This window comes from Accipiter gentilis, chromosome 18 (assembly GCF_929443795.1).
Source record: "Accipiter gentilis chromosome 18, bAccGen1.1, whole genome shotgun sequence".
NCBI classification, from domain to species: domain Eukaryota; kingdom Metazoa; phylum Chordata; class Aves; order Accipitriformes; family Accipitridae; genus Astur; species Astur gentilis.
This window is the reverse complement of record NC_064897.1, coordinates 28,285,535-28,299,894: the sequence shown is the minus strand read 5'-3', so window position 1 is coordinate 28,299,894 and position 14,360 is coordinate 28,285,535. Positions and strand designations below refer to the sequence as shown.

The window sequence follows — 14,360 nt, the reverse complement described above, 5'->3', positions numbered from 1 at the left end:
ATCTATATTCCAGAAAGCTTTACATTCCTTCACAACATGGAAATTCACATCAGAAAGTTGCTTCAACATATAAAAATTCTAAGATTACAAGAACTTGCAAACAATATACAACATGCCATGCACCACTCTTTCTGCTATGGAAGAACGAAAGAAATTGTAAAGCAAGAGGTAATCCACAAAAGAATCTAAAATGAGGAAGCCACCGAACTGCCACCTAAGAGATTACAGAAGAGCACCACCACAATGGTACACAGAAAATAAAAGTGTTAAGTCACAAGGAAAAAACTGAGGTGGAAACTACAGTGATAAATAAAATCTATCATTTAACACATTTCTAAAGTTCCAAGACTAAGCTGATTTATCTTGTTAAATTCTCAACCCAAATAGTGTTTGCTACTTTTAGGTAATTTTTGCCTTGTTGCATTATGTAAGATTAACAGCTTATTTTTAATGAAAACCATGGATTTCTCATGTTTAGCAATGATGTCCTAAGACACAAAGAAACGCATAAAACTTAGAGACCAATTTTCAGAGTAACAGACATTTTTTACTTCTGAGTGGCTAAAAATACGCCCTCTTTTTCAACATCTCTCCTAACAGAAAAATAGCTACATTAAAACCATTTAAAGCCTTCAGCATATAGACTCACATAAATTCTGCATGTTTCCAGCAACAAAAATTTTTACCTCTGCTGACAGTAGATCTGAAGACCCCTCCTGTCTTTAATTAACAGCTACCTCTTCCTATCTACCACCGATGAATTTTGTAAAAGTGTGAAACAGAGCAGTTTCATTTTTAGACACTAAGCAAAAACAATGTATGATGCATGACAGGAATGTAAGATATTCACTTCACAAAAAACTGCACTTCTAATGTATTCAGTTAAACCTTCTCTCTATCCTCTTTAAGAAAGGTGGCTCTGCATAGAGACAGGTCAACTCTTTGCTGCTATATAAAGTTGAAGGTTAAAATGCGTAAGCTGATGTGGGAGACTATTTCCTGCTGAAAGAAAAGCCCTTTAAACACTAGAACCTCAAATCTAATTTGTCAGCTTATTCATGCTTCCATGCATACTGCCAGTGCAAAGCATCTTTCTATAAAGCCACTGTATTGGAAAAATGGTCAACGCTACCTAGCAAAAAGGTTAGCATGACCTTAAAGTAAAAGGGATACAGAATTCAATCACTCACATAAGCATTTAAAATTCCAAATTTCAGGTGAAGGACCAGACCTTTACTTTAATCAAACCCATCTGCTATCCTTGAAGTGCCAGCTGGACTCATGGTAGTCACAGTCACTAAGTATAATTTACATGTGGCTGACTTCAACGGGAAGCGTACCAAGTAAGTGTACCTAAGTCACCAACTTTTTCTTACGCTCTTTCTACAGAGTATAAAACCCCCATACACTGGGCACCACTGAAAACAACATCCTGAGTTAAACCGGCCTTTGATAAGCTTGCTCTTAATATGTTGTTTTAAAGAGACAAAGGAGAACTTTATTCTGTCACTGAAGCTATCTCTACCAACTTAAAGTTAGGAGGCAACACAGCTCAGAATGGAACAAGCTCAGCTGGGTCTCCCACTCACCATCGCAAGAATCTAGTCCGTAACACTGTTTTGAGTGGCGACTAGGTAGCAACTCTAAACTCAGCCACTCATCACTATATGGTTACAGTATTTCTGGAAGACCTTCTGGGAAGAACTACAGTTTAATTACAGCATATTACCAGCTGTAATAGGTGAATAAAGCAAGAACTGCCACAATGTCAATCTCTAATATAGCCCAGGCTTGTGCAACAAACCTGACAGACATCCAGTCAAAATGTCTTCTGAAGCCACAACCAAAGGGAATTGCGACTTGTAAACACTCAAACAGCTGAAACTGAAAGGGAAACTCAGCATTTTCCATGTGGCTCAGTTAGCAGGGTGCATAAAAAAGGACAGCGAGTAAAAAGAAAAAAGGAAACCACTGTAATGCTCAAATTATTTATCCCGATTTTCATTAACTACCAATGAAATTTTTAGATGCAGCCTCAAAGTGCACACCGCTCAGGAGCAATTCTTTCCAAATAGTGAGACACAGTCACGCTGCACACATCAGGAGACCCTGGGGCACTGTTACGGAGTGGGGGAGAAGAGGGAAAGGAGAGCTCAAGTGCTTCAATCCCTCAGAAGTGAAACATTTTATTAAGCTTTCAATACTTGGATTGCTTTTAGGAACTATTTAACTTCTTTGTTATTTTCAACAGACAAAATGCAAATTACTTCCTGATAAAACACTGAGGTATTTGTTTGTTTTGGGTTTTTTAGTTTGTTTTCTCTAGCTAGGTTCCATGTTAGTAATTTAGGAAAATGTCCTTACTATACATTTGCATAGGGCCTCAGTTAGCAAGAAATGGTACACAGATAAAGCAAATGTACCTGAGGAAAAAAAACCCCAAACTCTACTTTGCTTTTAGAGCTTGGAACTAATGACATTTTGCCTGGAAAACAAAGTCCTTTTTACTGTAAAAATGGATTTACTAATCTCTGCCAAGATTTTTAACAGTACAGAAAATTAACTCGTAATGGTGATGTTCCATTCTATAACAGTATTTTAGATCAAAACCTCCTCCCTAAAGTGAACTCCTGAAATAACCAAAACTGTCCATACATTCAATAAAAGCTGCTCAAAGCTAAGTTTTTACTTCAGGAAGCAAGAAAATACCACTCAGCAAACCTACAGCAGGCTTTGTCTTCTTTCATACTGCACTGAAGGATAACAATGTTTCAAGCCTCATTAAAAACTCCGCAAGTGTTAAACAGATAATGTGAATTTCAGTTTAATAAACAGGAAGATCACCTCTGAACTAGGTTTTCACTTCTATTTTAAAACATCAAAGAAAATCATGTACTTTTCAAGGATTTTTTTTTTTTTTAAATAACACTAATATTTCTCAAGCTAGTACACAGAGCAGCTTTTAAGCCCCGAATTCCTCTACCCTCAGCAAAAGCCCTTAGTCTGACCTCAAGACACTGCACTACGGTTTGTTATGGTTTATGACCCAGCTACATTAACCATATTCCTTGGTAAGTGGAAATCCACAACTGCTAAATATAAGTTTTAACACAGAACAGAACTTTTAGCATTTGAAATTTTGAGAAAGGTGAAATACGCAATTCCATCTTTTTACCCACACTGTAATTCTAGTTAAATCAGTTTTGTTCCCATAAAGCCATACAGGAAAAAGAAAGCATCATTCTATTCACAATTCAATACAGCTGTGTACGACTGGCTTCAGCCCCAGGCCACAAGCCAGGAACTTCTGAGTTCAAGTCTGGCTCTGCCACTGACTGTCTGTGTGGCCTTCAGAGAGCCTCTACATCTCCCTGGTGCCCCTGTACCTTACAGAATGGCACTTGCTTTGTTTGTGCAGGCTTTACACAAACAAAAAACTTGAATTGACTTTGAGAGCAGTTTTTACAATGGCTGTAATGCCTAAGGCCCACAAAGAAGTCTCCACGTGCCAGCTCATACCTGGTAGTTTTTAGCTGTATTAACTGCCAACACGCACATATTACATATATGCATATACACACATACGTGACACAGACACAAATACCAAGATGTAATAAGTTGGAAAACAGATAATTATTTCACATTTGTTAAAACAAACAGGAGGAAAAAACAAAATCATGTTATCTGCTACTTACAATGCAGAACAACCTACAACCTTGTTCTTATTAACCCACTGAGGCAGTGATGAAGTCTGTTTTTAACAGCTTAACATTAAATGCACCGGGCACACAATGCTCAAGCTAAAACAAGTACAACTACTAATATATCAGAATTTTAGTTTAACAACAGAAAAATGGCCTAGGAACGTGAAGGTGAAAAAGGATTTAAGCTTAACCAACTTACCTAGCACTAACTGAAACATCATTTAAAAGATAAGTTTTCTTAAGAAAAGGATCAAGGGAAGTTACGTAAACTTAAGCTGCCCATATACTTGCAAGTCTACTGTAGAAGAGATTCACTTCACGTTATCTAGACTGAAGGAGAACGTAATGGAGACTGACACTAGCTAACCTCAGCTTTTCCTGAATTCCAATGATCCAATCACACAAATACAGCTCACCACCTTTAAAACAGTATATGCTGCCTTTAAATCCACCCCCGGGAAAAAAACTTGTCCACAAAACTTTATCAAGACAGGCTGACTTTCCAAAATTTAACCTGTTCAGTTATTCATGGCCTAACCAGAGAGCTGGCTTAAAGAACTAAGCAACTGTAGCTTTTGTGATAAAAACAGTCACTCAGGGACTTCATCAGAAACAGCCATTCCAGAATAGCTACCATGCAAAGATGCAGTGGTTAAATGCAAATTCAGATAGCTTTTGCACAGGGAGGACTAAACTGGTTCAAACTGCTGAAAAATTACCTGCCTGTAAGACTTGCAATTCTCCCATCCCAGGCCATTTACTAAGACTTTCCACTGTAACTCAGTGGTTTTCAGAAGATATTTGCTGATTAAACCCTAGAAAGTTAGAGAAATACCATCATGAAGAAGTACATCTAAACAACTTATTAAGAAGATTAAATCCTTACCCAGATGAGATTTTGGTTTTAGTTTCCTACATCACACTATCATCAGTGTGTTTCCATCAGATGAAGCAGTAATGAATACTGCAGCAAGGCCTGTATATTGGTTAGCAAGCATTCCTGTCAGGGTAATCTACATCTGTTCTGAATAGGATTACAGGACATGGGTAAAGACAAAATAAAACACAAATAACCCTGATGCCTTGTCCACTTTTTCTCTCTCAGCATTGTTTGGTCTGGTTGAGATGTATCAAACAGATAATCTGAACATTACCTGCAAAGGAACAGAAAATTTATTTGACACGCTAACACAAGGCGATTTAATTTAAAATTTCCTTTAATATTGCTATAACTGACTTCTGTAGCATCAGTTCAAGCCTTCATTTACACTAGGTTCAAAAAAACTTTTAGGGTATTACTTCAGGTTAATGATGTATTTTTACAGGCAACCTGAACCTAGTCAACATTTAGATTCCAACCAGTGCACATGAACTTGTAATGACATCCTCAAAGAAAAACAGAGCTAGATATAAAATGACGTATCTATAACTTAAATAGGATACCCTCTATTTCCATGCACTGTATTTGTTAACCAGTTTTAATTTTTAAGTTGTTTTTTTTATAGTATTTACAGTAGAAGCTCCCTTGAATTAAAATAGTGGGTTAATAACACTAACGGTACCCAAGTAAAGCCTAATAGAATACGAAAGGTTTATTTATATAGTCTTAACTAGAATATAGAAGAATACATTTTTAACAATTCACATGGGGATCAAGCTATCTGATTACTATTTTCTGTTTCACTGGACAACCAGTTTTTGATGCACACATGAATAAGCCAGAAAAGGATGTTAGCTAAGTTTTGGTTCCTTCTGCCCTCCCCTCCCCTGCTTATACAAGGTATCCATTTTCATTTTTACTGCCCTTAAACTCTCTCCAGTAAGAGGCAAAATAGCCTGGAAAAAAATCGAGCAAGAGTTACCAGATGAGAATTTCCAAGCATTAAAATACCAAAATTCACTTGTATGTTGTGATCAAATCATCCTCCCTATGAACTGTTCAGCAAAATGCTGAGCATAAACATGCTGTATATTTAGCTGGCAAAGTGACGTATCAGAATATATCAAGTCACTTTAGTTGATGAAGTTCTCAGTAGTAGTCACCCTCTTGCCAAAAAAAGCTGTTTTGTAGACAAGTCTATCTAGAGCATCAACACAGAATTAGAACCATGTGGTTTAAATCAGATCCTGAATCTAGCATGATTGCTTAACTGAAATGATATACAATTAAAAATATAAATGCTAATACAGAAGCTGCAACAAGAACACAAATGCTGCTACATTAGGGCCCTACTATTAAGTTGCAATGTGTCCTACTACAAAACAGTAAAATTTAAACCAGGGAAAAAAGTGGAAGAAACACAGAAGACTTATTTTAAGGAAGGCTTAAATGACACAGGACACTGCATCCTGGAGAACTGGATGGCTCAGGCATAATCAAGTTGACAAATGTGGACTGAACCATGATGACAACGCATCTGTGTGTATTTGCCACAGAGCACATGTAAAATGGGACAATTGAGCTCAACTCTAATTAATGGTTAAGTGGCATTAACAGAATATGTATTTAACCTTTCCTGTTTTCATATAGGTCAACTAGACCAAAAGGTCAAAATCTACAAAGGCTACTGTGTGTACATGCTTAAAAGAATAAATTCCAGCAGTCTCACTGCAGCTGAAGTTTTGCATGTTCTCATGTACACAGAGGCTGTGCCCAACAGCCGCTGTGAAATACAGATAGACAGTAGCTTATGATTGTGCTGGTTAACAAATGCTGTGCTTAAAAAAAAAAAGGAAAAAAATACTGAGAATTCTAGAAGTCATTTTTCCATTGTTTTATTTTTCTAAAAAATACTTCCTCTCTGATTCAGAAATTAAGACAATGTTCTGCTCAAGTTCAAATCAGGTTTTGGGTTCAGCTGTTATACCCATATCTGTACTTCAAGAAGCCCTAGCTCGGCATCTACTAAGAACACTGGGAAATATGACCCCCCTCCCCTTGTTTCATAATTTAAGCACGTACAGTGGGGTTTTGAGTACTCCTAAGGAATTAAAAGAATGCCCACGTTCATTTAAAAATGTTCGTGCCTTTCTGCTTTTTAGTTCTTGAAGTGACTGTCCTGTTCAAAGCATGCTTGACTATGATGGAGGTCAGCATCAAAATAATGCTCTTCCAACACAAATTAAACAACTGCTTATTCATTTGCAGAGAACATATGTTATCTATAAGAATAAAACCAAAAAAGCTGAAGTGTTTTTTTTGCTAGACTACCTCCCTCTATTCTGTTTCGCTGCTCTTACCGGAGCTACCTCAAAACTTGTTGGCCTCTCCTACAGTTCAAAATGCTCTGAAGTTCAGGCCTCGCAAGTACCACCAGAAGAAGGAAAGGAAAGCACTCCCCTGTTGGCATGAATAAGACACAGTTGTATGGTGATGCTTTGTTTTGGTTTTGTTGTTGTAGTAAATTCCAAGGCTACATTTCACTTCTAAAAGTCTCAATTTAACATAAAATTTGTATTAATACACATGCTTTGTACTTTTAAGTGGTTCTGCACCTATCTATACCGAGGTACTTTTAGGTAATTTTCTCTGCCTAACATACACAAGCACCCATTTAACTAAGTTCAGACACAAACTGTAGCACTGAAGGGAACAGTACTCAGAAGCTCTCCTGCTTAACTACCTGTGGTCTTTAACAAGACTCCCCTCAGTAGTTTCTCTCCAGGTATATTACAACACATTTTTCCATACTGTTTAACCCTTGGTTTGATTTGTTCTGCCTTTAAAGATCATCTCGTGTTTTAGTAATGTATCTTCTCTTAGGTACCTGAAAAAAACTCCAGGGTTCATATCTTGTTTGATTAAATGTGCTAATTAGAAGCAGTCCTGGAACCACAGTATTTTGAAAGAGGATCAAGGTTTGTCTTTCTATTTGCCCATACTATAATACTCAAATATCACATCAACCAGTTCTTAAGACATGACTTTTCAGAAACGATTACAAATATAGAATTCTACTAGCACCAGAGCATATCAGCCCTGAACTATAATGCCAGCATATTGTATACAGACAGAAAAATAAACTTTAAAACAACAACATCCGTAAAGGAGCCTTAGGGAACTTCTTTCAGAAGTGTGTTGATGGCACTACGTATAAAAAATATCCAGGTTTGCACATGGTCATGCTGCTCCCAAAATACGTGCTCTGTCTCTACAGAGAAGAAAGAGAAACTGTTGCCTTCTTGGGTTGGAAGCCTATGTACAGCGGAGAAAAAGAATTTAAGCAGCGAAAAGTGCTAAACGTACAGCTCTGGAGCTGGAATTCACCACAAATACAGAAAGGCACCATTTCTCTTGTGCCCTTCAAAATAATTATGGCACCATTATGAAAACAAAATAAAAGTATTTCCAGTATATAGTATTTTTTATCTCCATGATGCCTCCACACTTGCCCTTAACGCTGAAATGGCCAGAAAGTGTTATCTTGACATGCAGCTTCAGGTATCTTGTTTGACCAGTATTTGAAGTATGGCACATGTAATCATACTAGCTAAATGCCAGTGTTACATTAGCAACTAAAGCCGCTGTTTCTTGAAGTAAATACTGAACTTGCCTTGCTTTGAGAAACGGTAAGTTTTTTTATTCCCTTAAACCGAATTTTACATCTGTTTATCAAATCAATTCTGCAGCAATAATTATAGCTAAATATTTATCATTTAGCCACTTAAAAACGTAACCAACTTCCTCAGCAGGATTCTTCTAAGTGAAAAGACATCTTACTTTTGCCCCAACATTACACACCACCCTTTACAAAACTCTCAGGAAGGTTACAAAACTAGAACCCAGATACCCACACCTGATCCCCTTGACAGGACATCAAGTATAGCTTTTTAGAGCTAAACATCCTATGTATCATCTTTTCCTGCCTCAAATCTTGAGCTGTTTAAATAGGAAACCAATACTTAACAAGCTGAAACAGCTCTTAGGAAGGAGGTAGGTTTCTTAACCAATTCAAGCAAAAAAAACCCCCAAAACCTCCAACTCTTCAGTTCTAAAACAACGGCCAGCTGAAGAGTAGATTCCAACAAATACTGTTTATTTTAAACTGTAAATTAAACTTCTCACCTTCCATCCTGGCCACCAAAAGGAAAGTAGATCAAAAATGACCAGAATTGAACAATTCTGCTTCAAGGTGCAAGCCACAAGTTTTTGCAGGGATACTAGGAAAAGTATGGATAAAAATTCTCTTCCAGCAATATGCTAATTCTACAGATTTTTCTTCATTTATAGATTTGCATGCTTTCTCATCTACTCAGCTATCTATTAATAAGTAAGAGACAAAAGTCTGAAAAGGTTAAGTTTAGCTGAAACCAGCCAGCAAGGGACTGTATGATCTTACGAAGTTTCTTTTTTTTTTCCTTCCCAGCAGGAGAGAAAGAGGCTAAAAAAAGCCACTGAAAGTAAGCATACTGATTTTTCAGACACTTGTTTTCCCTGAATTTTTTCCCGTTAGAACTGCAGACTCCTGTATATTGAAGCTCAATGGTAATAAGGCTTTTTTTGTCAATTATTTTGCAGCAATCTCTTAGAAGTAGTGCAAAAAACTCCAGGGGCTCTGCTGCCTACAGACTTCACTGTAGTTTTCAACCTACTAAAACAGTCTGCTTTGGAAAGGGACCGATTCCTGTAGATACCAATAACAATTGACATACAAATGCAAACAGAAAAATGAAATAAAGCTTCCGAACCCAGTGTCATTACTACAAACTGAGCAAAGAAAAAAGGGCTTCCCCACCCCAACACTTCTGCAAGCTTCAAACTGATCTAGAAATTGCAACTGGAGTCAGCTCTCAAAATTATTTTAAGTATTTTGTTCCCTTTGTACTGCAGGAACACAGTGAATGCAAACAGTATTGCGAATTGCCCAGCCTTGCACTTTTAAAACGCTACGATTTCACAGGCTGCAGAGTCCTCAACACACCCTGCACTAATATTTGATGGGTCAAAGACATATTTATATAAGGAATTATTTTAATTGGTCCTTCCTATTCAGAGCATACTGTCTCACAAAGCTACTTAAGTGTTCCACAGACTCCGTACTGGAATAATTTCTATTATTTTCAATACTTGCTTTTTGTCTGATCCATGACAGCTTCTGTAGCTATGAGCAGTTGCAGTTATTAGTTAAACATCCTGTATTCCATCTCCCTAACAATCAAGCTATACTAACATTTACACAATTTGTCAGTGTGTAACAGACAGTAACGCATGAAGGCAAAAAACATGCAGGGAAGGCAATTACTTTTCTTGAGCGCAGATTCTGGGAAGGCCAAGTCCTACAATATTGCCAACTCAGGACAAAATCTGGGTTTTCATTACTTCCTCAGTTCATCCATCCTATGCAACCAGTAAGTACCAAACCTGAGAATATTACTACTTTGTATTGCATTTGAAAACAGTTCGATGTCTAATTAAGTTCGTCAATCAACAGGTATATTCAACATGTTCTGGCAACATCAAGATCTCCACTGAGCCCAAGAAGGCTTTGAATAACATAAGCCATCAGGCAGCATCAGGTCAAAGACACAAAACATTTTAATAATATTCCCTCACACAGATACATGCCAACAACATGAGGGTGGAATCTAATAAGTTCATTAACCCCAAGCAGGGAGAATGTATTAATTCATACACAGACTGGGTTATGCATTACTACTAAACTTTTTAAGACCAAAATTATCAGGACCATACACTACATCAAATTTGAGTGGAGTTCTTTTTTATTGGCTTGCTCTAATTTAAAATAAAAAGTTTCCAAGAGAAACTTAATACACTGCAGAATTATTTCAAACATTTGCTAGCCAGTGGAGAAAAAAGGCCCTGATACATACTACTACGAGACTACGATGAGGACAGCCAGATATATTTTCAGTAAAGGTATCCAAATCTGTCTCCTCCATTTGGATTTCTTTGTGGCCTTGCATGCGTACAGCTAAATACAAGATACGACCCATCTTGCAGGCTGACAAAGTTGACCTGCTAACCATAATCAATGCACACATATGCTGCAATGTGAAAGTATATTCACATGATTATTTGCATAATTATCTGCTGCTTGAATATCCAGCTACAAAAAATATCAGAGTACAAGGCCTGTCAGGAAGGGGTGAAGAATAACGTATACCACCACCACAGAGAATTTTTTTTCATTTAACCTCACAGAAAGGAGCATTACATCACACTCTTACAATGCAGGAGGAGGGGCCTGTTCTCAGAAAGCAGGCTTCAGCTATTTCCCTTTAATTTTCTGCTCGGTTCTGGAGGGAGATGCAAAAAGAACTCAGATTTAAATTTTTAGTAACATAGAAGACGGAGAGAAAAGCGAGAAAAAGCAGGTTTGTAGCTACGCTTACCAACATGCAGCCGCACACCGGTTTTATGAAGAACCCAGAGCAGAAGTCTACCAACCAGCAGCAGCCGCCAGCATCTCGCATTCTCAAGCCTGCACTCCTGGCTACCTGCCCCCCATTTTATCAGCCGCCAGACCCGTTAAGCGGAGAAGTCTCCCCCCGCCCCCCCCGGCTTCTGGGCGACTGGCGGTAGCAGGACCATTAGGAAGCCATTGACGCCAGCCGGCCCGCCGAGCCCGCCCGCACTCCCGACGCCGCGTTGACGGGGCCGGTTCGGTCCCACCGAGGGCCGAGCCCGGGGCGGGGGGGGGGGGGCTGGAAGCGGCAGCCCCCCTGCTGCGGGTGCGCTCCGCTCGGCTGGCAGCCGCTAACGCCCGACCGGTCCCCGCTCCCGGCCCGGCACCGTACGGGGGGAGGGAGGGGGGGGGGGGGGGAACCGGGCGGGATTTTAGTGGGGGGTTGGGGTTTTGGGTGTTCCCCCCCCCCCTTTTCTCCCTGGGAAGGACGGCCCGGTGAGAACACTTCCCCATCTGTCCCTTGTCGGACCCGGCAGCAGAAAGAATGCAAACCCATTTTTATATATGCAAATTTTTGCAGCAGATTTAAGAGCTTCGGGTGCTGTGGGGAAGAAATCACTCCGTAAGAAGCCTCTATTTAAATAAAACGAGATTTTCAGTACTATCTTGTACTTCACCGGCCTGGAAAATACAAACGATCTCCTGTAATTTGCCTGAGTGTTTTAAATCACAAATCGCTCCAAAATCCACTTCTACGGAGACCTCCCCCCTTAAAAAAAAAAAAAAAAGCCCTAAAAATCCACTGGAAGTGCTTTACACGGAAAACCGGACAACATCTGAAGCAAGTATTTGTGCTAGAGCAAACACCTCTGCAAAACCACGGGTGAAAACGGTCAGCTCAGGCTCTTAAAAATCTACGGATAGGTAAAAACAATAATAAAATAGAAACGTACCACTAACCTCATAAAGTGCAGCAGTGCTTAAATCCAGCGAGTTGAGGCATACAAGGTAGAAATGGAAATGAAAAAAGATCCAAAAATGATTTTGTGTTTGTTTTTTTGTTTTTATTTCAAATGTTCAGAAACCAGCAGCGACTCTGTCGGCCATTTTGGCTCGAACTCCCTCGCTCTCACTCCCTCGCTCCCTCCCTCTCGCTCCCTCTTGCTCTCTCTAAAGGAAGCAGCTTTTTGTGACCTTCAAATAGAGGCAGGTCATGTGACTCCAGGCGGGCCGTCAATCACCAGACGGGGCCGGCCTACTTCCCGCCTTAAAGGGACAGCCGCCCCGCCTGCGCCCCCCCCGGCCGCGCCGCGCCAACGCGCTCTCCGCTCAGCCCGCACGGGCAACGCTCAGAAAGCGCAAAACGGGTGAGCCGCGAGGACAGGGAGGGCAACTCGGCCGCAGCTTTTCTCCTTAAAGCTAGCTAAAGAAAGGGAAGCAGCCGGCTGTGCTCCTTCGACACCCAGGCAGCAGAGCCCATCGACGGCAGACAATGAAACGTGCAAGTCCCCCCAGCCACACGCGCTCTTCTGCGGCGCGCCGCCGGACGCGTGACCCTGGCGCTCACCTGGAGAGGAAAGCCCTTCTTAAGTGCCCCATCCCGACTCAAGGACCAGGAGAGGTTCATCGTCGGTCCTCGGTGAACCCAGGCCGTAACCAGACCGCCTGCGCGGGACCTGCACGCCTAAACCCCAGAGCCAGGTTCGGAGGCACGAACGCCCGCAGCGCAGCAACCGCCAGCTCTCCTACTGCTTCACTGCTTGAAGTCTCAGGCCGCAACTCGATCTTCAGGCGGACACTCGATAGTCTCTGCCCACAATTCTCACAGATAAATGCTCCAGCCGTTCAAAGACAGAATCCCAGCATGTCACGACATCAAAAAAAAAAAGCCGTGGCACGTTTCCAGACATTACCTTGAGCGTGCAGAAACAGTAAATCATATAGTTCAGAAACAGTGTATGGTAATGCGAGTACGCTTCTGCCGTGGGGAGACTTGCTTCTGAGTCAGCCCCACGCAGGTAACAAATGCTTGAACTGGCTGTGCGATGGAACCGTGCCCACCGAGGTAACCGGCAGCAGCTTGGGAAGCTCACGGGAGCACCCTCGGGCTTGAACCCTTAAAACACATGAGTTTTTAATTCTGTACAGTTCTGCACTATAACTATGTAGAAACTAAAAAAAAGACCACACCAGCAGTGAAAAGCCACCACAGAATGAAACTAACTTAAAACGTCATGGGAGGGCACTCTATCGGAATGAAACTGGGGGGGAAGCAGAAGCAGCACATCTTCTGAATGAGAATAAAAATCATTAGTGTGTATTATCATGCTTCGTGAGTCATCGGCGAAACGCTGTGTTTCCAAAAATCATCAGGAGCTAGGAATGGCTGATACAGCTCAGGTTTTGACACACTTTGCTCCAAGGACCCTCCCGATATGGTACAGAAAGTCTTGAATGGGGATTTCGCCCAGTGAGGGGATTTCTTCAACAGGACCACAGCCTGCACCAGAACCACCCAACATCCATCTCTGCAGGCTCCTGAAACTCTGCAAATAGCCCACATGTGTTGCATTTACAGGTACTGAACGACATACAAGCAGTCAGATGCTACCTTTTCAGGTTGCCCCGTCTAAACCAGAGCAGAGAGTCAGCCTGCTGGATCTAACAGCTTGCGGCACTTTGTGGCAGGGCTAATCCAAACACAGCAATTTAAGAAATGTGGTGAAATCTCAGGGAACATGTTCTTTTTTTGTGGCAAGACCCAAAGAGAACACCACAATTGCTCTGAATATCTAAAGACAAAATCCAAACCAACTGCTAGGCATCTGATTTACACAAAGTTTCATGAAAGCAAATATATATGCATATTTATGAAACAGTTATCCCCCTTCTGCAAAATTACATTAAGCATTGCAGCTGCATGCTCTATACATGTTCACAATAAGTATGACAATATGCACTAAGCTACAGATAATTTCACTGGTTCTCAAAAGCCAAATTGTTTTACTCAGACTTACAAATCTTCTCAACTTCAGTAGGGCTTGCCAGCTCTCTGTTCAGCAGTCCTAGAAGCTTTTACTTCCAGGAGTTGATAATACTGTGATGACTTTAAGCAACCAGCACTCACCTGAGTTGCTGTGTATCAAGTGTAAATCACTGCTATAAAATTTCACCTTGTCAATGTTTTACCGACAAAGCTGATTTAATCAGAAAACTTTTTTGGGGACAAGCAAATAATCAGTAAACCAAAAATATTTAGAGAGGCCAGTATGGGCAATTCTTAAATAAC

At 40.5% G+C, this 14,360-nt stretch overlaps 1 protein-coding gene across 23 annotated transcripts in view; it reads right to left on the bottom strand.

The window, feature by feature from the left end:
• Nucleotides 1–14,360, bottom strand: part of TNRC6B (trinucleotide repeat containing adaptor 6B) — a 148,051-nt gene that overhangs the window by 78,100 nt on the left and 55,591 nt on the right. The window contains exon 1 of one of the 23 annotated variants that reach the window (XM_049821996.1): nucleotides 12,025–12,241. The exons of 21 other annotated variants lie outside the window; for them this stretch is intronic. Coding sequence is in view for 1 of the 2 variants with exons in the window: in XM_049821993.1 (XP_049677950.1) it covers nucleotides 12,032–12,036 (5 nt within the window). In the remaining variant the exon portion in view is untranslated. Of the gene's footprint in view, nucleotides 1–12,024; nucleotides 12,242–14,360 lie in introns of those variants that run through there. One more of the 23 variants, XM_049821993.1, reaches the window with a different exon arrangement.